Genomic DNA, 21,984 nt, shown 5'->3' on the forward strand with positions numbered 1-21,984 from the left:
ATACTCAGCTCCCTGTTTCAGGTAGTTAAGTCAGATTTCACAATCAGGACTTTAGATGGTTTCCACTTATAATATGTGCACAATTGTTACCACAGAGAGAGAGTATAGTCTACAACAGCTTCCCATAACCTAAAGTAGAAGCTGCACCAGATCAAATTTAAGCTTATTTTCCAGTGGGCAGTCTTCCAGACCACAAAAACTACCACCATTCACAGACTGCTGTGCAGTTTCAATGTCCAGGGTTTTAAAATTTTGTAACATTTACCCTTCACATAAAACAATTTATACAGTATACTGAATGTAAACCTGTATACTAATGCTTACAAAAATCAAAAAATAGGGTTAAGGCTTCCAGCGCAACAAGAAGCCCTGGTCTCTTCTAGTTATGTGTTACAAGGTACTCTTCACAGGGTGCTGTAGCACTGAAAAATGTGACAGACTACTTGGCAAATGAGATATGACATTGAGTATCTTACACCCTTCCAATCTGTGTAGTTTTCATCTGGAAGTTTTATTACATCCAGCATTATACATGTAACATGATAACCTGTCAAGATGTTGAAATTCCTTATCACATATACACTTTACTGCGTATTTCCAACACATACTGTGCTGCATATTCTCTGAAAAAGATATGACAGAAGCCTATAGAAAAAGGGAGATGAAAGTGTAATGAGATGAAATTTGACGCCTAAAGTAATTTAATGAGAAAGATCAAATAAAAAAACTTGGTGGTTCACATCAACCAAGCTGAGAAACACACTTTTATAGGATACTGTGAAGATTTCAAAAGTCCACAGCTTCAGAGACTGAGCAAAATCATGAAGGATGAGAATCCATCAAAAGCTACTAGACACAAAGACATCATCCCTGTCTCAGGAAGTGCACCTTACAAAATATATGCAGTATCATTGTCAAATCCTGTTATCTCTAAAATTGTGTTGAGATGACTGCTGATGTCCAAATTTAAATAAAGGGGGAAAATTACTTAGTACTTCTGTTGAGTCAAGGAATATAATCAGAATCAAAGAAAGTGGAGTACACTCAGAAAATTCTAAAAAATTTTAATATAAAATCATTATATATCATAGGTTATAACATACAGTACCTATGCATGACTATGCACATACGTACTATACATGGCATATGTAATTGCATAAACTTGTAAATAATTATTTGTAAAATGTAATTCTGTATTACTATAAATATGAATTCATCATTTTACTTTTAATTTCATGGAATTACTGTATTTTGTGGCATAATGCAGTCAAAGTTCAAATAAAATAGTTATAGTGCAACTTATTTAGAAAACTTTCATTTTACAACACTACAAGATTTAGCAGTGGATGGCTCATCTCAATCATCTGCACTGTATTTTTTCCACAAAAAAGTTTCATTTCTTTTCCAAAGAGAACTTCCACACACTTCTCTCTCTTCTGTCATTACAGAATGAGGGGCTCTTTCACAAAGCTTCTCTATGACTGCTATATCTGTTAGCTTTCTGAGGCTGTCCTCATTCTGTTCATTCAGCATATCCCAGAAATCTTTTGGTCTCCCCTTTGATTTTAGTGCTTGTCCTGAAGAGAATGTTCTTGGTGATCCTGTAGACCCATTTCCATCATTTCTGAAGATTTCATCGAGAATAGAGGTATCTCCAAGTAAGTCCACAAAAGAATTTTTCTTGCAAATCTGAGCTTTTCTCTCTCCATTTTCTGACCGAGACACAGATCTTTCCTTTGGCAGCTGTGTTTCTTCTGATTCTTGCTGTCCTCCACAACTCTTTACAGGCAGCACCTCAGTTATTTCTGATTTACTGCTTAATGAGTCAGATGCCAAAAAATCCTTGAATGCCTGACTGTTTCTTCTTTGGATATGCTGAGCAGCAATAGTGGGCGATTGTTTATATTTTGCATCAACAAACATGTCTTGCAAGTAGGAGTCCTTGTGAAGCTGTTCTGCTTCTCCTTTATGGCCCTCCCAGGTCTGTGTTTCTGTAGTTCCACTCAGAAGTAGTCCTTTAGCTGATGAAGGTCTAGACTCAGATCTTCCAAAATTAACAGTGAATTTTCTTTTTCTGGAGTGTATAGTACCCAGTTTACTTTCCTCATAGTTATGTGAAGCTTCTGCTGGTATTTCAAGTGAGAAGAAAGACTCCATCTCTGGATGCTTGGAAACATAGAATTCCTTCAACATTTTCTGCCTGGTTTCTGCTGTAGCTTTTACAATGTGTTCTGCAAGGTCTTTCACTGATCCCATATTAAAGTGAGATACCATTTCCTCAAATTGTCTCCTGTAATTATCAAGAAGGAAAAATGAGTTATGCCGACACCCTTAACAAGGGGGTAGGGGAAATGGGGAGGAAATAGTTGTTCCAAGTCCTTTTAAAAAAGACTTGTTAAACAAAAATTGGAAAAATGCATGCACAGGAGACATTGTCCACATCATCCTACCCAGTGAATTATGGAATATTTGTTTCTGCTAAAAAGCCAACCTCTAATTAAAACAGATCACTCTAGTTGAGTGATTAACAATCCCATGTTGGAGAAAAGATATGAAACGTCACCTTTCCTGTTATGAGGGCTCCAAAAGGCAGTAAGATTTAACCCTGTTTGCCTCAAATACCACTTGACTGGGTAGCTCCAATCACTTGAGTGTGGTGACTGCAGACAGCTTTCCACTCTGCCCTACAATTACAACAAACTGAGGCATGTAATCATCCTCATTCACTCCATGGCGCATCCACATGTACTACAAAGTCTAACTGCATGCCAGGTGCTAACAAATAACCTGCTCAATGCTCAAGAATGAATTCTTTCAGCTTTTTGCCAGATATGGTTTTAGGATCTTGGAATAACAGCCTTAGTCACTTCAGCACCTTTGAAAATTTTACCTCAATATATTTTCATAACTAATTACGATTTTGAACATTTTTAGAATGAAGGGTTCTCCTTTACCTGCATAATAAATATTTATAATTTTCAGTGTCTATAATAGTCAAAAAACCTGACAATTATTGTCACTTTGACAATAACAGTATGGATAACTGAAACCAGCTAGTGAATATGATAGCTTCTGAATGTTTATGGGCATTACCTAGATACCAACTTTCATATAGTAATTAACTTGTCTCAAGGCAAATTGAAAACATTTACCAAATACCTGTTCTGTAGGTTTACTTAGTTAGCTACAGCTTTCCACTTTCTATTTCCACAAACCACCAGCCTATTTTTATTGAATTTCTATCTACGTAACAAGGGAAATTAATATTTGAACTAATAACAGCAATCATTTGGGAAAACAGAAAACAAGGAAACAAAAAATCCTTTTCCCTTCAAAAATAACCGGGGGCGGGGGGGGGGGGAATTAAAAGAGGTATTGAAAAATACTGAGCCCCATGCTAGAAAAGAAACATGAAGCCCATTTTTTTAACAGCCATTCAATTCAAGTGATGAGATCTGGGCAAAATCAGTAGGCAGTCAGAAGTTAATGTTATAAAATGGCTCCTTTCTATACAGTTTAAACACTGTTTTGTAGTAGCCCATGATGCACATATTATGAACGCTCATGGTGATGACATCTACAGAGTTATGTAATATATGACCATTGAATCAACATGTTCAAATAACTTGTGGATTCAATTAATTTTATTAATCAATTACAGTACTATAGAGTAGTGTGAGTCGAAGTTTCCCACTAATTCCTCTCTTGCCATAGAAAATAACAGTATTGCCTGAGTAGGGTTGAAACAAAGACAAATGCAACTACTCAAAAGGAAGTTTGTTTCAACCTTAGAATTTTACTTCCAACTCACCAAATAGTCTCACCTGCGTATTCCTTTGGGTGTCCTTCCAATCAAGAAGGTGCTTGAACCTACTCTGTGTACTTTTTTGCTTCTCTGGATCACAGGATGTGTAACATACAGATGATGCTTACTGTTCTTCAACATTTCTTGCCTTTCCTTAACAACTCTGTTCTCTGAAGTATTGTCTTCTAGAACTTCGTCATTTTTCTTAAGAAAAAGGAGACATTAAAGTCATTAGAACAACTGTGCCTCTGATGCAACAATGAACCCAATTGCACCAAATTCTGTCCTTTGTAACTAGCATTACTAGACTGAACGCTAGGATTGGGATTCACAGCTGAAATGCAGACTCCCTGCTCAGTCGCAAAATTCCAGGGACATTGAAGGGAAGTCCTGGTTCTCTGACATCTTGCACAAAAATATGAACCTATTTAAACCTGAGTTATTTTTCTGAAATTCTCACTAATTCTCACCAAAATTTCCTCTTTGCCAAAACATGGCTGCTTAGTGATATCCACAGTCTCCCCACAAACACTACTTTAGAGATTAAACCACAAATTGCATTCACACCTTGTCATCTGCTGTTCAAAATCTGTTTTCATACCTACACTGTTTTTTCCCCACTTTTTCTACTTGATCCATTTCCTTTATTTTCATGGGCTGTTCACAACGTTCTTGAGCTTTAGGATTTCACATGTGTTCTCACTCCACTACTTTACTCCACTACTAGCATACAGAGAGAGATATTAATATTATAGAACCAACAGGCATAAATTTTCACTCTAAGATAAATTTTACTTCACCATTATCTTACTCTACACAACACTGAAACCCCACCCCAAATAAGATAAAAAACCCTATTCTCCCAATAACAGTATAATCCTAGTAACAAAATTAACACTAAATTAGTAGACGTTATCTACAGGATAAATATTCTACAGTTTTCTTGCTGGTTCCATATACATTTGTTAACTTTTTTACTTGGAAAATGTATTTTCAAAAATATTTTCAAAAAAATATTTATTTTTATGGATTTTTTGCATGAAAAATACTTACAATAGTCTGATCTCACAATGATAAGACAGACTATTTTTCACTCTGTTAGGAAATCAGGGCTGTATAATTTAATTCAAGAAAGCATAACTTGAATAGACTACAAGGCAAACCATGTAAATGCCTGTCTTAAGTTATGTTAAACTCCCATAAATGTGCATCAGTCTACCTCTCATTAAACAAGACCAAAGTATATAAGGCAGTAATACTTTGGTTTACACATCTGTTCAAACACAGAAGATTTTTAATATCTTTGGGAAAAAAGCCAAGTGTTGTAAACACATTGAAAGTCATAAAATTGCTTGTCTTTGCAAAGAACCACATTTAATGTTAGAAGTATTATTAATTGCATATTAATGTACAAAAAGCAATACTGAGTTCTGGAAGCATAAAATTTTAGGTACACTGCACCACCCAAAAGAAAATCAAAATACCACCAAATACATACAAAGAGCATGTCTTCTTCTACTTTAATAAGTTGTTTAAAGGTGGGGTTTTTTTAACTCATGGCAGAAATAGTTACTGTAATAAAAGTTTTTGCAAGAACTGCAGGAGCAAATTCCAGTGAAAGTCTGCAGCCATTGTGAGTTACTCCTGAAAAACCTCCCAGCTCCCCAGAGCAAAAACAATTGGTTACATGATTGATACCCAGTAAGACTGAAACACAACAACTGGCTCCACTGAACAGACAAACATTTTAGAAAGCCCAACACACAGCTCCTAAATCCAAGAACTTATTTTTTAAAGAAATAAACATTTTTAAAAAATAAAACAAAAACACTTAGTTTTTTTAGATGTCTCCATGTTGTTAAAGGTCAAATCTGATGTTTATTACTCCAAATGACACAATGTGACAGCGTCTGTGTATAAGATTTGAAAAATGAGATTAAAATATTTTATCTTTCTATTAGCATTACTATCAAAAAGTTAAAACTTCAGTCAATATTCCAGTACTGTCAATATTCTACACTATTTTGCTTTCTTTTGAATTTGAATTCCTGTATGGCCCTCCTAAATTCATCTATCTCATGGCCAGTATCTTTTCAATTACCTTTCAATATTTGCCCTCTGAATCACTGATCTCATAATGAAAATTTCTTTTCAACAGCTTTCTGTATTTTTCTGTTCCTCAAGCCCTTTCACTGACAGATTACTGCGTCCACACTCCTTGCTTCTTCATGGAATGCCATGTACAGTACTGGTCATGTTCACACAAATTATCACACTTATCATATGCATAAGCCAATCTCACAATCTCTCTTCAAAACAAGACTGAAATCAAGACACCTTGATTCAGCTAGAAGCCTCTGACTCTTGTTCAGCTACAGACACTAGCACATTTAATCTGCTTGTACTATTGAATGCCACGCTCTGTACGACATTCAACATGTCATATTTGGATACTGTACGGTGGAATAATAAAAGAAACAAAAATGCTTCTGTATACTGTACGTTAAAAGAATATTGACAGAGAGAAATGAGAGCAATCAGGGAAGTCTTTACTAAGTATTTAAATGCATTAAACACAATATGCCTTTGCAGTGCATGTTATAAAATTTCTAAGGATCAAAGCGGAAAATTTCACTTAAACTTGACCAATACTTTATTGTCATCTGACAAATTATATTTGTCTATATTACCTGTATACACAGTTACCTGTAACACCATTATACATTTCTGTTTTCACAAACAAAAGGGGGAGGGGCACGAGATGCAGCAAAATAATTACATTGACATCAAAGATAAAAAAATTTGATTGAATTACTGAATGCAGTATTTTTACTACTTTATTAAACTTTGTCCACTTCCATTATGTCAAGAAAGCCTTCACAGCAAGTTCAAAAGAAATGCACACTTTATTTACTTTCAAAGACATGCAAGACAAAGACCATGCAAGTAGTTTAGCAGAAGGCAGTGTTTTTTAGTTGAAAAAATGAAATGAGAAAAAGTTACATTCCAGAAATATCTAACTAAATGCAAAGGAAAAGTTAATAAAAGTACAATTAAGTGAAATTATGAAGTGCTATTGTGAACTACGGTAAAACCCACAAAACTGTAGTCAGTCCTTCCTGTCTTACCCTTGTTCTCTTCTCCTATTTCCCCTTGATCTACTACACTTAAGACACTTTTTATATATTGCAATGGGAAAGAAGATTAAGTAGTCGTTGGGAAAATGGTTTCTGAAGTATTCAGAAAACTCAGGGATTCTTACTACAATGGAAAAATACTTCAAAGAAAGCCCCTTTCATGTTCCATTTAGTCTATGATGGTTTTGATCCCTTCTTCTTTTGTTATGTAATTCTCTTACTCTTGAAAGCATACACTGAGTTTTGCACACCTACAATGAGTTTTGATCCCTTTGAATTAAATATTACTTAATGCAGCAATCAAGAGTGTAGCAAAAATGCTAGACTATCTGCACATTAAGTGTCACAGAATCCATTTAAGAGTAGCACTCTTCAAGAAAAACGAATACAGGCATCAAGCAAAAATTTAAGTGCTGCAATGCAGCAGTAATACCTACTTCAAGTTTCCATCTTGAATCTACAACTCTTGGACCTGTTAGCTCTGCATGGCAATCTGTCTCCTGATGCCTAATTACAGCAGTTATTTAAAACCAGTATACACCTACCAAATAAAATTTTGGTCTATGTTTGATAGTACAAAACTTCAGTATCTGTCCTTCTTGTAACACACATAATGAGGCAGCTCTATAGTCTGGAGCAATGAATTCTAGTCCACGTATATGCATCATCTGACATGACTGAGATGATTGGACACTTTAAGCCAGTAAAGTCCTTTTCTTTAGTTCCTTCAAGCAAGGCAGAGAACATCAATGTTTCACTTTTTTAAACACAGCAAGACGAAAAGGCATGGGAAAGTACGTGGGCAGAAGCTGAGAGTAAGATTAAGTAGAACTGTCTAATGTCTGTGGCAATTTGTTAAGAAACCACACTTAGAGGTTCATTAACATCCTTCAGAAGCCTGAGGCAGAAGCCGAAAATCTTTGCATCATTATTCTTCAGCCATAGTTGCACCATGTTCAAGCACCTTCCTCTCTTTTAGCCTCTCAATACCCAAAGTATCTCTGCAGTAACTTTTTTGCCAGATACTGACTTCCAGTCATCAATTAACCCTCTGACATGCCCCCAGTGTTATAAGACTTTTCTCCTTAGGTGTGGCATGAGATCACTGCTGTCAGATATCCAGTATACTTATCATTGCAGTTTCATTATTTACATTTCTACAACAAACAAGAATAGCCTTCTAAAATGTCTAGTTGCCTTGCAGTCACCCAAACAACAGAAAAGAAACAAACAGTAAATTCAGTATGACTAATCTCTTGAAATACATCTTACAACAAATAACAAACCATTATGCCATATCTTAATTTATATTTTCCTACTTCCCTTAAAACTTGAGAAAACACATGACTTTCCCAATACAATGAGAGTTGAATTTGGTTTTGGATGATTGTTATTAATTTCATACTGTATGATTTCATACTGTATTCCACTGTCTTTATCTACACACACTACAATTCTGAATTATTTCAACGAATCCTTTTCCCCTTTGCAGTTTTTCCTTGTGGTTTTTTGGTCTACTTTGGAGGTTTTTGTTGGATTGGGTCTTTTCTCCCTGGCAATTTTTCTGATCATATATATTAATTATTATGACCATTCTATATGCTTTTCATGAACATATGCTATTGCTACATATTATTTTTATTTTACCAATGTTTCTCTGCTGTCAAGACATACACAAAGTACCAAGAAATGTTTGATACCTGACTGTCCATTCTTGGTCTTGTTTCCTTCTCTCTTCTACACAGACTGATAGAGTAGTTTGAGTTGGAAGGGACCTTTTAAAGTCAATCTAGTACATATACATGTCATGCAAAAATTTCTTCCTAAATTATTTTGTAGGTCAAGGAAGATAAATTGTAATAGTAAATTGTAATAAATTTCATGCAGCTTCTTTAAAAATGAGGTTCACATGGTGAAGACAAAAAATACAATTAGCAAAAAAATAAGTATCTACTTTCACCTGAATTTTAAATAGACTAGAATTACTTTTCTACTTGCAAGGAATACACTACTGAACAAACTGTACTTCAGAGACTTATGGTGAGTTATAATTTCCAGTTTGAAATGAGCCTGAATCTCACAATATTTCAGAATAATTTTTGATGTGGACATTAGTTTTTCCTTTGAATTTAGCTTTTTTAATGGAAAAGCAGTCTCTGAATAAACGCATCTGCTGTTTTAAAAAAATAAAGTTGAAGAATGAGAATTACAAATAATGAACAGTCAAGAGTCAATACCTTAATTGTCTTAGAAAATGAAGTTAACCTACCTTAACCTTTTAGAATACTTTAGGATAACTATATTTATAATAGGCTTTCTGGGTTAAACAAAGTATGTTGGCTATGATTACAAGTGTATCTCATATTTGAAGGCATCCCAGCAGACTAACAGCAGAAATATTTTTCAAGTTATAAAAACTTTAAGATTTATCATATATCCAAATTACTCCTCCAAAATATTATGCCAGCACCAAGACCCCAGCAGAATTAAATCTGATAAAATTACAAAAATTTTAGAGTAATATGTAGTCATTTCCCCATGTATGTCACATGTAGCTTTACTGCATAAACAAACTGAGACAAGGACATTCAATAAACTCTAATCTTTTGCTAAGAGAATTGACTCTTATATCAATCGAGAACAGATTGCATCCTCTCTATTTCACATTTACTTGAGTCTGTTTCTTCTACAATCAGGTAACAGAGCAAGAATTTCTCATTAGGACCAATCTTAAGTTTTTGAACCTTTACCTAAAGTAACTCCTTCAAGACATACTGCTGTCTTTCACCAAAAAGCTGACCTTGAATCAATATACATATTACTGTTGAGAATGAGAGGAGATACTCAGCCTGTCTCAGAATTCAAAGCTTAAGGTAATTGTTTATTCCAGCAGAAGCTGTGGACTTGCAGCCATCTTCCTCCACCCTCGCATCCTTCTGTCAAGGAGTAGCAAAACCAACGGACATGCACATACATCATAATGTACTACAAGCTTCAAAGAATGCCACATATTAAGTCACTACATCATAAAAACACAACCAAAGCGGAATAGTGGAATGGTTAATTCCACTGCAAACTGAACCAGTAAACTCAATACAAGCAGCATTACAGGCCAATCATTTGGGAACGATAACTTTGGAGGTGAGTATTTCCCCATCCTAGAAGAGCAAGGCCAAAGGCATGTTATCTCCCAAAAGCCTACTCTTTGTAAACAACTATCTAAACTTGTTGAATCTGAAAGCTGTGCAAACACACTGCAATCAGAGTTCCTACAACTGATAGAAAGTCTTTGTTTAAATAATCTACAAAATGTCAGTGTAATTCAAATAAGATAGAGTTCTTAATGACACAACTTTTGTATTTACAATATTCTCAACAGTACTTAAATCTGCATTGGAGATACAAAGGGCATGTTTTTTCCTAGGCTGACAGCATGCTTAGTTTTCTCATTTACACCACATTGCAATAACATAAAGAAGGGTTTACCATTAATCCAGGTTTTACTACAAAGCATCTCGTTATTTCTCTGTCAAACACTGGCAATAGTGCCAAATGTCTGTCATCCAATTCAGGGGATTAAGTCTTCCTTTATAGTGCAATTCTCGTACAAATTTATAAAAATACAGATAAAGTTTCTTAGAGCTGGTCACAGTCTATATTTTGGCCTGAATTCATGCTGCAGAGGTTGAATATGACAGCTGGCAGGAAGCTGAAGGGAGAATACATCCTCCCCCTTTTCAGTCACCACATTTCTGTTGCCATAGTGATTAATCCTCAATTGAATGGCTGTCTTTGTACATTTCTTTTCAGTAAAACTTTAAGTAAACTTAAGTTGAAAACATGCAGTTGACAGAAAAAAAGACTTTACATATTCAGCAGGTATAGTACAAGTTCTTGTGACTAATACTTTTCCATATATTAATAAGTGCAAACTTGCTCTAACATGGGACATCATTAGTTTTTCAAATAAGTTAGTATGTCCTGTTCCCATCTTCCGTCTTTTTTGTGAAAACTCCAACCTTTCTCCAAAGACTTCCCCATGCTCACAGAGCCAAATTCCCTCCACACCCCGGACTCCTACTGAAGAAAAACTACACAAATTCAGCTGTATAAGAACTAAAGAAAGTTTATCCCAGACTTCCATATTGTGCAAAACATTTAACATAAATTGGTTTTGCCAATTAACACATAAATCAATTAGGAAATTCATTAGGAAATGCAGTCATTTACTTCAGAATAGACTAGAAACATTAGAAGAACATATTTAAATCTTCTGTCTGGGAGGTTTCTCTTTCTTATGGTAGCTAAGAAAAAGATTCATGAATAGAAGCTTCAGTGCAAGTTACCAAAAACCCAAGGATGTAAAAAGCTTCTGCACTGAAATCAGGTTGCTTTGGAACCTGTAACCCACCAGAAAATAAAACTTCTAAAAATACGTAGTAGATGACTAAGGCCTCACAGAGTTTGTTAACACTTCCTTTCATCCCTCAAAATTAATGTCAGAATAATTTTGAGCAAAGTATCACATTAATTACTCAAGACTTTTCTTTCTCTCTGAAAGGCTGAAGTAAATGTAGGTGTGCTCTGAAAATTACAGCCTACTTTTGCAAGTCCACTATGTACAATCTACAAGATCATTTCACATGTTTGCTTTAAGAAGCTTTTGTTTTCCATATGATTCTTTCTGTGGTTACACAAAATAGTTATTTCTGGTTTTCATCTATGTTCTTAACACAGTGATGTGATAATAGATAGCAATCTTCAATTTGTTTAATGAAAACACAATGTTAAAAATGTTTATTAGCACAAGACTTGAATTTCAACTCAAGTGTAGAATGGAGTGCTCCATGTCATCAAATCAGGCTAAACTGAAAAAAATAATCCCAGAAAAAAACTAGTTATTTATTCCAGTAGATTAACTTGCAATATAATCTTCCACACTTGTATATAATAGACTGGAAAACCCTTCCCATGAATAATCTTCAGCGACGCAGTGTGTCAAGTGTGTTTTGCTGTCATGTAACAGCTCTCAGTAATCTTTACTGGAGTGGCCATGTGCCACAATGAATGACATGCATTTTCTACCTCAAGGTGTTTACTATAGCCTCATGCGATTCTCTGTGCATCATGGCAACACAAATAGAAACAAAACTCATTTTTTAACACTCATAACTTCTTAGCAAAGAATATAAGTAGAATGAGATCTCAAACTGCACAGAGAGATACCTGTCTACTTTCTGTGAGACTTAGGTTCTGGGACATGCAAGCAAAGTTTATAACTGTAAAGGAAGACAAGATGTACTACTAACCTATTATACAGAGTAATCCGTATCTCCAAAATTTCTTTAGAAACAGCTGTCTGCCACACTTTTGCATTGAACAGAAATCCCCGGCTTTGTTTTGATTACTAAGGCTCTAAACACCTGCAAGTATTGACACATCAGTTCCTTCTGCATGAACTGCTGAGCACTATCAGAAACAGCAACTCTTTGAGGGAAGACTGTCATACTGTTCTGAGCTTCATCAAAAGAAGTGTGGCCACAGGTCAAGGCAGGTGATTCTGTCCCTCTGCTCTTAGTGCAGAGAAAAGTCACAAATATGAGTGGAGGTATGGAACACCTCTCCTATCCGCAAAGACTGAGAGACTTGGAGTTATTTAGCCTGGAGAAGAGAAGACTCTGGAGAGAACTTACTTGACCCTTCAGTACTTAACAGGGGTCTGTAAAAAGGATGGAAAAAGACTTTTTAGCAGGGCCTGGTTTTGATCTAGGTAAGACATAAGGAAGAAGGCTTTTTGACAGTGAAGATTGTAAAATACTGCAGCTGGTCAGGTTGGATATGGTGGTAAGCAACCTGATCTAATTGAAGATGTCCCTGCTGATTGCAGGGAGTTTGAAGTAGACGAACTTTAGGGGTCATACTCTATAGGTCTTACGTATTTTCTTCTCAAAATCTACAGCAATACTGACAGTGATGGGCCATGGTCAGAATACAGATAATCTTCAAAGAAAGGATAATTACATTTAATACAGGAACTATTAGTATGACAGTATTGTTATTATAATTCTATAATTTTAATTCTAAGCATTTTGCATTTAAGACATATCATGCCACGTCTGTCAAAAAACTCCAGTTAATCTTAGTCTTTAAAGTACTTTGCTCATCAAACTTGCAAAATAAACTATAAATTAACCTCCACTGCTGCAGATGACTATGTATGAAAATCCATTCTGTAACATCTGGACAATGTCTTTCTTCACTGAGAATGCTGCTTCAACTCTCCTAACACCTAGAGCATCTTCCTCTGTTTTTATGCAATCCCATGGACTTCTGTGATACAGGGAGCATCCATGGACTTCTGTGATACAGGGAGCATGTTCCACAACCCATCATGTGATAAAATACTTTTCCACATATGTTTGCTGCTACTATTATCATACACAGACTTTCCCTTATTCAGGTGCTAGACAGGATTTATTTTGACTAATGATATTCAATCAGATTATGGTTTATTCTCTTGCTTGTACAATTAATGCATAGTTTACACTGTTACATTTATTAGTTCTGGATTTTATCTCACCTTTCACAGCTGCTAAGTTGTGAGAGAGGTATCATGAGGTCCTGTTTTTGTTTCTTGATGGCAAACTTTATATTCTGGTTGCCGCTACCAAACTGCGTTTTTCAGAATCACACACTACTTTTGGAAATACAGACCAAACAAGCACTCAGTATTATAAATGTGAACATTCTAGCTAAACTAGTCACTTAGCAAAATTCCTTTAAAAACCATATATAGACATTATAACTCCACTCCCCATCAGCTCTGGGGAAAGAAGAGTAAAAGGCTCTGCAGCCTTGAATCCAGGACTGTTACAGAACCTGGAGAACAAGGAAAGCAAGAAAAAAAAATAGGAGCAAGATCTATTTCTCATAAAAAGAATCAAAGTTTTGTCTTCTTAAGCCATCAGAGGTACAGATCAATAGCAGATTAAAATAATATGTTCTACCTGTTCAGAGAAAAGGTAGCTAGGATGTACAAATACTAGGCCAGGTAAAATTAAGGACAGACTGATAATAGACATTTTACTGGAAAAAAAAATAAGCTCAATTGAAGCCCACAGTTTAAAAGGCTAAGAGAGACATGACTGACAACTAAACTAGTGCCAACTGTGCAAATTTAATACTGGCCTTCTAAACTCAAGGAAAGAAAATATCACCAAGATGTGAGTTAAGAAAGGGTGTTCAAGCCTTACACTTTTTTTATAACCAATTTAAAAACAAGTTTGTTAGTTACTTATGCTCTTAGGATGTTCTACATACCTTCAGTTATTTTCTGAGGAACAAGACTTGCTGTCTCCCATACCTTCTAACTTGGCTCTCAAGGATCTTCTTCCCATGCAACCTCTCTCACTTTCAAAGAGACCTCACAGGTTGTGCAGCCTGCTCCAGCTTTAAGCAGTTACTACAACTTAAGCAACCACATTAGTCTCCATGACTCAAAAATAAAGGAAGCACCAGTAAACCTAATTTATACTTTTAGGTACTACAGATAGACAACCAAGAAGAAGACATTGTTTTATACTGCTTTCTAACAATTTATTTTTTCTGTAACTCATATTCACATAATTTCCATAAACTGGCTACTGAAACTAAAGACCTTAACCTAGGTTCTAAAAGTTCAAAAGAAGTAGTGAATCCAAAATATGATTAGGTGGCTAGTCAGTAGCAAGAAGTCAACATGTCAATGTTCTTGCAAGGGGTTTTCTTTATTAACTGCTTTAGCTTATTATAATATTGCTTATTATCCTTATCATTCCAGATTTCTATGTAGCATAGAATGTCACTCTTCCACCAAGATTTGTAGGATTTTGTATTTCCCAATCTACAACTCATCCAATTCAACAGAATACTTACAGTTTTTCAAAATTCTTGAACCCCTTTCACAGAGATATAAATCGTTGCTTGGAAAATGTATTTGAAATTTATTACGTCTTATTAGAAAATAGACAAGAAAATAGAAAAGTATTATTACAGACTGCCCACCGAGTGAAATTGTAAAGCAGGAAGACAGAGTTGGCATAGGTAAAATGAACACATGGGACACAAATGAGCACAAAGGACATTATACTTTTTGGTCTTGAGCAGACTGTCTGATAAATGAAAATAACCTTTCTTGATTGCTTCTACTTAGAAATAAAACAATATGATTATCTGTGGTAAGAAAGGACATATATATTATCAGAGCATAAATATTATTTGGATGCCTTTATGATGCTATCACATTAAAATTCAGCCTAAAAAACTGTAAAAACGCTTCTAATTAAGAATCTAATAAAATTGACAACCACACCCAACAGAAAGAGCTACACAACAGTTTCTGAGAAACTATTAACCAATGGCACTTGAAATCTACATTAATAAGGAATTTCAAAATTTCTGACAAAACTACCAGTTTCCAATTAATATTCCAACATTTAAAACTGTAATTTTATTTACTTAAAACAATTATGGAAATTTAAATGACTCTGCTGTATTTTTAATATTACACATAATACTACTTTAATCTACTGGAAAACATTTTTATTAAGTAGCATTATTTATGATAAAACAGGTAGATGCTCAGTGAATGCCCTAACTTAATTTGATGGCAAATAAGTGAAAAACGACCAGCAAAGCCTGATGGCCTGAAGCACAACAGTGACCATGTTTTTTCACAAAATGTCTTCTAAGGAACTACAAAGTAATGGAGAAACAAAAAACAGTAGCAGAAAAATTCTGCTTTCAAAGTTGTCTACAAAGCTCTCTTTTAAGGAGACCACAAAAAGCTCAAAATGCCACATCTAAGAAAATGCACATCTATATTTTATTTCTACATTAGTGCCGCCTTTACATAAATGAATAACAGGAAGTGAAAAAAGAGGCAGCCTTCTCCATAATTTTTGATGTTCTTCCTACTTAGATCTCCAAGACAAGTGATACTACTGTTGCTTCTGAGTGAAAAGTATATATCTTTAAAAAATGGACAAGTTAATAAACGTAAGTTAATTTGCAATACTAGCCATCACACAACTCTACATAATTAGCTCTAAGTTACATGAACACCACAAACTAGTTTTGAACAGAGGTGGATCAACGGACATTTAGTCAAAATACTCTCTTCAAAGTTTTCTTTCATTTTTATTTGGTTTTAATAATGTTGTCAGCCATTGACAATTAATAAGTACCTTCCTACGATACTCTTGAGTATTTCTGACCAACTTTTCTGCTAATAAGGAACATTCTAATGCAAATGTGTTAGAATTGAAAAGGCCTTACTTCTACTGGTTTGCCTGGTTTGATCTTCCCAGTATAAAATTTCTTGGCCACCCTGATAATGGCTTAATTAAATACAGTACAACAACAGAACTGGAAGAAACTCCTCTAGCCACTGTGGATGTTCACAACACAGTCGTATGTCTACAATTTCTGTAAGGATAGCTAGCGTGTCTGTAAAGACTAAGCTGCACATTCACCAATGTCTTACTCTGTGCTTGTGGTTTATCTTAAAAATCAGTATAGGAAATTGCAAATGTTTCTTACAAAGCAAGCAACCAAATACCCAGACAATCAGAGCAGATTAAAAATATTGTGTAGTAAGAATAAAAAATATTAAAGATGTACCTGAATTTATTCCAGATTTGTGTGTATTCCAAATGCAATTAAACAAGCTACAGAACCAACAAAAAAATTAAAAATGTCCATTGCTGCAAATAAGAACTCCCAGTAAACTCTACTTCTATGTTTAAAACATTAAACATAGACAGTTTGACTTAACTATAGCAACTGCATATGCTCACCTCCCCAGGAGTCTGCAAAGTGATGTATATTCAAATTCCTATGCTACAGGGTGACCAGAATGTACTGCGGCAACTGGATTTTTGCCAACTGGATCCAGGACAAACTGAAGATTTTTCAAGGCTCAAATCAGAAAAACATGGCACAGAATTTGATTTCAAAAAAACCTATCTTAATCTTAACATTTCTCCCACAGAAAAATCCCACAGAGGGTGCTGTGCTGTTTAATTCCCAGCTCTTTCAAAGCTGGCTAATGTAAAAGCCACCCCAAAAAAACAAAGTAATTTATTAGACTTCCAACTGAGCATTCTCTTCCTCCCATCCTCAGTGACTTTGATCACTCATGGTGGTCAGTAACAGAAAAACAAGTTTTTTAGAGCTTTTTAAGATGAAAAATGAGGATAAAGAAAAGTTAAAATGACATTTCCAAAAATATCTCTTTACCTTGGCACTACAGACAGCTACATTAGCAGGGAGCTGAGAAAACTGCTTCAACTCAAATACATCGTGCACCGCCCATCGGCTCAAGTGATTTTCAGCCTTGCTGGATCCAACCACATTCTGATTTGAATGAATATAAGCAACTTCTTGAACGCCATCTGATACATTATGAGAAAAATACAAGGATATTGGTTATTCCAAAACTCTGAAGGTACACATTTGCACTGAAGGATACTGTAATTAAAAAAAAAAAACACCAACACTGAAATTGTAAAATTTGTTACAATTTCACTCAGCACCAAGTTACTCAGTTCTATGAAATTAACAACAATCATTAGACTTATCTGGATTTATCCAAAGACTTTAATACTACTTCAGTTTCAGAGTGGTTATTTTCAGATGGACAAAGATGTTTCAAATCATCTATGGCTTAACGGCTGCAACATCAGTGGTTAAAATTAAGTCTTTAGGAATCAAGTCTTCCACATGGTGTTTAAAATTCCCACACTACTTTTCTTTCTGTACATTTTATTTGACAGCCCTGTCAAGACTCATAAGATTTTACAGTTCAAATATTTAGTTTGTGAATTTTTAATAAATCTTCAATCTCAGCATATTTCAAGAGACAGTAAGAGTTTAACCAAGAATTACCAAGCAGCCTGTCACCCCGTAAGACAGAAAAGTAAGACTAATAAGAGAAAAATACAGAAAGGTATTTCTGAATAACAACTCAGCAAAACATTTACTACATCTTATAACAAAAAAAAAAAAAAAGTACAGCAACAAGAACTTAAAATCTGCTGACATTGGTAAATTAGACATATGTTATTTCTTTAGTTGAAATAAAATTGAACAAATTAACTTAATAGTTACCTAAATATTTGTCCATTGATTCCATTCTTTTCTCTGGATGCTCAAATACAGTTTTACTTGCAGAAGTTCTATGTATAGCATAATTGCTAGACTTCCTTTGTGCAACAGACACATCTTGAATAGGACACAGCATTTTAGACCCAATCTGAATTCTTCCGCTCCGCTGTTTACTGCTATAGCTTTTCTTCCTGGCATGAACTTTCTCAACTGGAAAGTTATCATCAGAGGATGAGAATTCATCTATATTCTGAGAACCACTTTCCTTTCCTTTTCTGTAGAGCTTCTTTGTTTGTGGTAGAGATTTGTTCCACTTTGGAAAACTCAGAGTTCCTAATTTTCTTGATTCAGAATTATGGGGAAGTTCAATATCATCAGACTCATCACTTACGTCGCTCACTCCTTTCAAACCTACATCATTCTTGACATCTTCAAAAGACACGGTGAAATTTGACTCAGTACTGTGGAATCCAGATTGTCTACTGTTTCCCTTCAATACAAACCCAGCTTTTTCTTTTGATAAATCTTCCCAATCTTCAGATGTTGACGAATGTACTTCAACTTCTTTAATAAGCACTGGTTGCTGGCATACTTGAACTTGGGTAGGAAAGATGACATCATCATCTGCTTCAGAACTACTTTCAGTTTCCATGACTATGTCACATTGCTTTAAAATGCTCTGATCCTCGTTTTTTATGTCGCCTTCCTCCTCAGAGCCTGATAAATCAAGCCACTCTGTACTCTGCATACCTTGTTTATCACTTCCATTTGGAGACAGAACAGCTTTCCCATGCTCAAAAACAGACACACTGGTTTGACATTTCTGAAAATCACCATGCTTGCTATTTAAATTTTTTCTTATAGTGTGATCATCAGAAATTGAATTATGAGAATCATAACTGTGATCCCCTTCTTTGGTAGTCTCAATTTCCCTCTGCAACAACTTAGAGAATCCACACTGCATTAAGGAAAGCTGTCCTTTTGTTACCACACAATTATTTTCATTGCATGGCTTCCTTCTGTCAGATTTTTTCACAGAACTCTCCAGAATATCATCATCACTCAAATCATCCCAAAAATCAGTTTCTTCTCTTTTTAATTGTGCCTGAATGCTTTGGGGATCTCCATCTTCTTGACAGTCTGGTTGTTCATACTAAAAAAAAAAAAAAAAAAAAAAAAAAAAAAAATACTGAATACTGCAAAGTTATTTAACACTGATAGTATACACAACATGCCTAATTCCAAAGCAGTGTAAAAAAGATGGATTTTCACTGTTACTCAAGCAAAAACCACACAAAATAGTATCATAAAATGCAAAACAATTCATAATGAGAAATTACTGAAGTCTCTGGCAGAATATTTTTAGCAGAAAAGCACTGAAAATAACCAATAGCATTATGTCCTTGAAGCAATATATGCTGTACACTGCTAAAACAACTTATGCCTTCCCAATTCACATCCATATTTTTAAAGTTTATACTAATCTCATTGCTACATTTCATCTTTCAAAGGTACTTTGGAAGGTGACTTCATGATTCAAACCTTAATATTCTGTGTAACGACAATCATAACAAAAATAAATCTCAGTGCAGTGGTTTACTTCCTTGTATATGAGTGCTAACATTCCACTCTAAAATTTATTGAGGCCTACTGTAATCAAACAAAATTATGCCCAAGCAATCTTAAAATGATTTTAAGATAAAAGCCCAGAACACCAAGCCAAAACTGCGTACTACTGAGGTTAAGAATTATGACAGCCTGTAAATGGAAGCTAGAACTGTAAACACCAAAATGCTGTACTCAGAGACATTTTAAAATTAATATATTAATCCTGATATAATTTTGCTCATCAAAAAGCATTTAACGTAAGCTGCTGTTTGTCAGCAAGTCATATGTGAGATCATGACCATCCAGTTATGTATTATGAATATGAGACTGAGATCAATGTAAAGGCATATTAAATACTGACATATACACACAGAAATCTCCAAGAGGCTAAGAGGTAGTGGCTAATTTGTAATATAATTCAGTGGAATCTAATCTAATGATAACTTTACTCAAAGTACCTGGACATGGCACTCAGTCAAAACATTCCTACAAATGCAATGCTCCTATTAAAACTGGCCTTTGTTGTAAAAAATTTTTAAAAAATCTTATTCCAGAGGGAAACCATTAGATAATTACATACATTAAAAATAAAAAAGAAAATATTGAACAGACCACCGGTCTGGTGGGAATCACTCTAATTGTCTGACTACAATAACTAAATAGCCCTAAATAGCTTCTAGAGTTCCACAGATCTTCTAGAGTTCCACAAAACCTGAAGCTTTCAATCACCTAAACCCCCCTGTATGCCTTTCCACAATTCCCTAAACAAAATCTTAGCAACACAGTAAAACTATCATCAACCTAATGATATATTGCCCACATTTGCCACTGCAATACTGGGAACTAGAGGCCTGTCATGCTCTGGTGTACAGACCACGAAGACATCTCACCTTTTCTGAGCTGCATGAACGATTCTCTTCCTTCAGCCATGTAGTTGCTGTCATGACTCCTGCTTCTACCTGTCCTTCCCTCTAAGACAATCAAATAGTTAACATAAACAGATACAATTTATATTACACACAAAGACAAGCACAGGAAAAAGAAGCTCCCTTCTTTTTTTCAGAAGTGTAAGCACCAGAAGTAGAATCAGTAAGGTCCTAACTAAATTCTTAGCAGAAGAAAAACAAGAAAATAAAGGGAAGGATGAAAAGAAACCTGGAATAAAGCTGAAGATGTAAGCTAGCTGCAGCAAACTTTTTTTAACAGTTACTGATGTCCCAAAAAGTACTCTAAAGAGGTCAGTGTGATCATAAAAAATATTTTTATGATAAGAATTCTGGCTTAAAAGGTCAGTATGAGTTACTGATGAATAAAAGGCATCTGTGCAGAAAGCTGGATGAAAGGATCCAAATATAAGCTATGTAGTTTTTATACAAAAAATATATATACTAGGAAATTTATGAAAATTATAAACCAAGCTTTTATCATTCTGGATTTAGAGAAATTTATTTGGTCTATATCAGAATGAGAAATTAGCATGCCTATTTCATTTAGGTCACTGCACAGACAAGTATTGGTTAAGTTTCATCATTCTGTTTTACAGTGTTTCCATTCAAAACAACAACCAAAAAGTCTCAAGAAGAAAGGAAAAATGTAAAACTAATATCTAAAAGTAAAAGCTACTTCATACCTCCAGTATGTCTTTGGTAAGACAGGACCCCTGAGTCCTAAGTTTGAAAAGGTTATGAATCCCAAAAAGCTCTCCTTGATGCTCCTTTGATCCTTGCACTGCCTCGAAATACCGCCTGGCATTTTCAGTTCCAATCACTGCACAGTGGAGTTGCTAAAACAGAACAACACAAGAGATTTCAGAAGTGTTTGCTACAACAACACGTCAGAATTTCCTGGCACCCACATTATATACACAGCTTTAGCTGGAACAAGTAGAAATTCCTAAGCAAGGATATTTTGTTTTAATTTCCCCGGCAGATGTTGGTATAATAGATTGTGGTATAATATGAACCTGCTTGGCTTTATTGAGTTTAAAAAAATTCAACATTCAAAGACTTTTACTGCATTGTTGCCTATTATCAGACACCTAGTATACATGTTACTGGCACTCCTCTGTATCTTGACAGTTCATCTTCCATTACACTAAATTATTAGCTTTTTTTTCACCTTCCTTTGCACTATATATTTACTTGCTAAGGGTAAGCAATCCAAGTACAGCCGAAAAAGCCCCAACCTCAGATGCGTAATTACTCTTGTTTATTACTGCTTATTCAACTTGAAAAATACAAGCCAATTTGAAAAAAAAGAGAAAAAAAGAAAAAAATTTATACATTTCTT

At 34.9% G+C, this 21,984-nt stretch overlaps 3 protein-coding genes across 7 annotated transcripts in view; all 3 read right to left on the reverse strand.

Moving 5' to 3' along the window:
• Positions 1 to 21,984, reverse strand: part of AOPEP (aminopeptidase O (putative)) — a 579,142-nt gene that overhangs the window by 29,085 nt on the left and 528,073 nt on the right. The window lies entirely within an intron of this gene.
• Positions 1,040 to 14,410, reverse strand: LOC103822941 (DNA excision repair protein ERCC-6-like 2). The gene is given in 4 exon segments (XM_050986952.1): positions 1,040 to 2,290; positions 3,825 to 4,009; positions 13,523 to 13,639; positions 14,263 to 14,410. Coding segments are annotated over 2 exon segments (1,098 nt in total). The 5' UTR covers positions 3,947 to 4,009; positions 13,523 to 13,639; positions 14,263 to 14,410; the 3' UTR covers positions 1,040 to 1,314.
• The window catches only part of LOC103822940 (DNA excision repair protein ERCC-6-like 2), a 41,780-nt gene continuing 34,218 nt past the window's right edge, over positions 14,423 to 21,984 (reverse strand). Inside the window, exons 14-18 of one of the 5 annotated variants that reach the window (XM_050986947.1) lie at positions 21,326 to 21,478; positions 20,586 to 20,666; positions 18,091 to 19,240; positions 17,221 to 17,375; positions 14,423 to 16,649 (exon numbers count right to left, since the gene is read on the reverse strand). In XM_050986947.1, coding sequence (XP_050842904.1) covers positions 16,641 to 16,649; positions 17,221 to 17,375; positions 18,091 to 19,240; positions 20,586 to 20,666; positions 21,326 to 21,478 — 1,548 coding nt within the window. In that variant the 3' untranslated portion in view covers positions 14,423 to 16,640. The other 4 variants (XM_050986946.1, XM_050986945.1, XR_007780447.1 and 1 more) reach the window with 4 other exon arrangements.

Source organism: Serinus canaria, chromosome Z (genome assembly GCF_022539315.1).
Source record: "Serinus canaria isolate serCan28SL12 chromosome Z, serCan2020, whole genome shotgun sequence".
Classification (NCBI taxonomy): Eukaryota; Metazoa; Chordata; class Aves; order Passeriformes; family Fringillidae; genus Serinus; species Serinus canaria.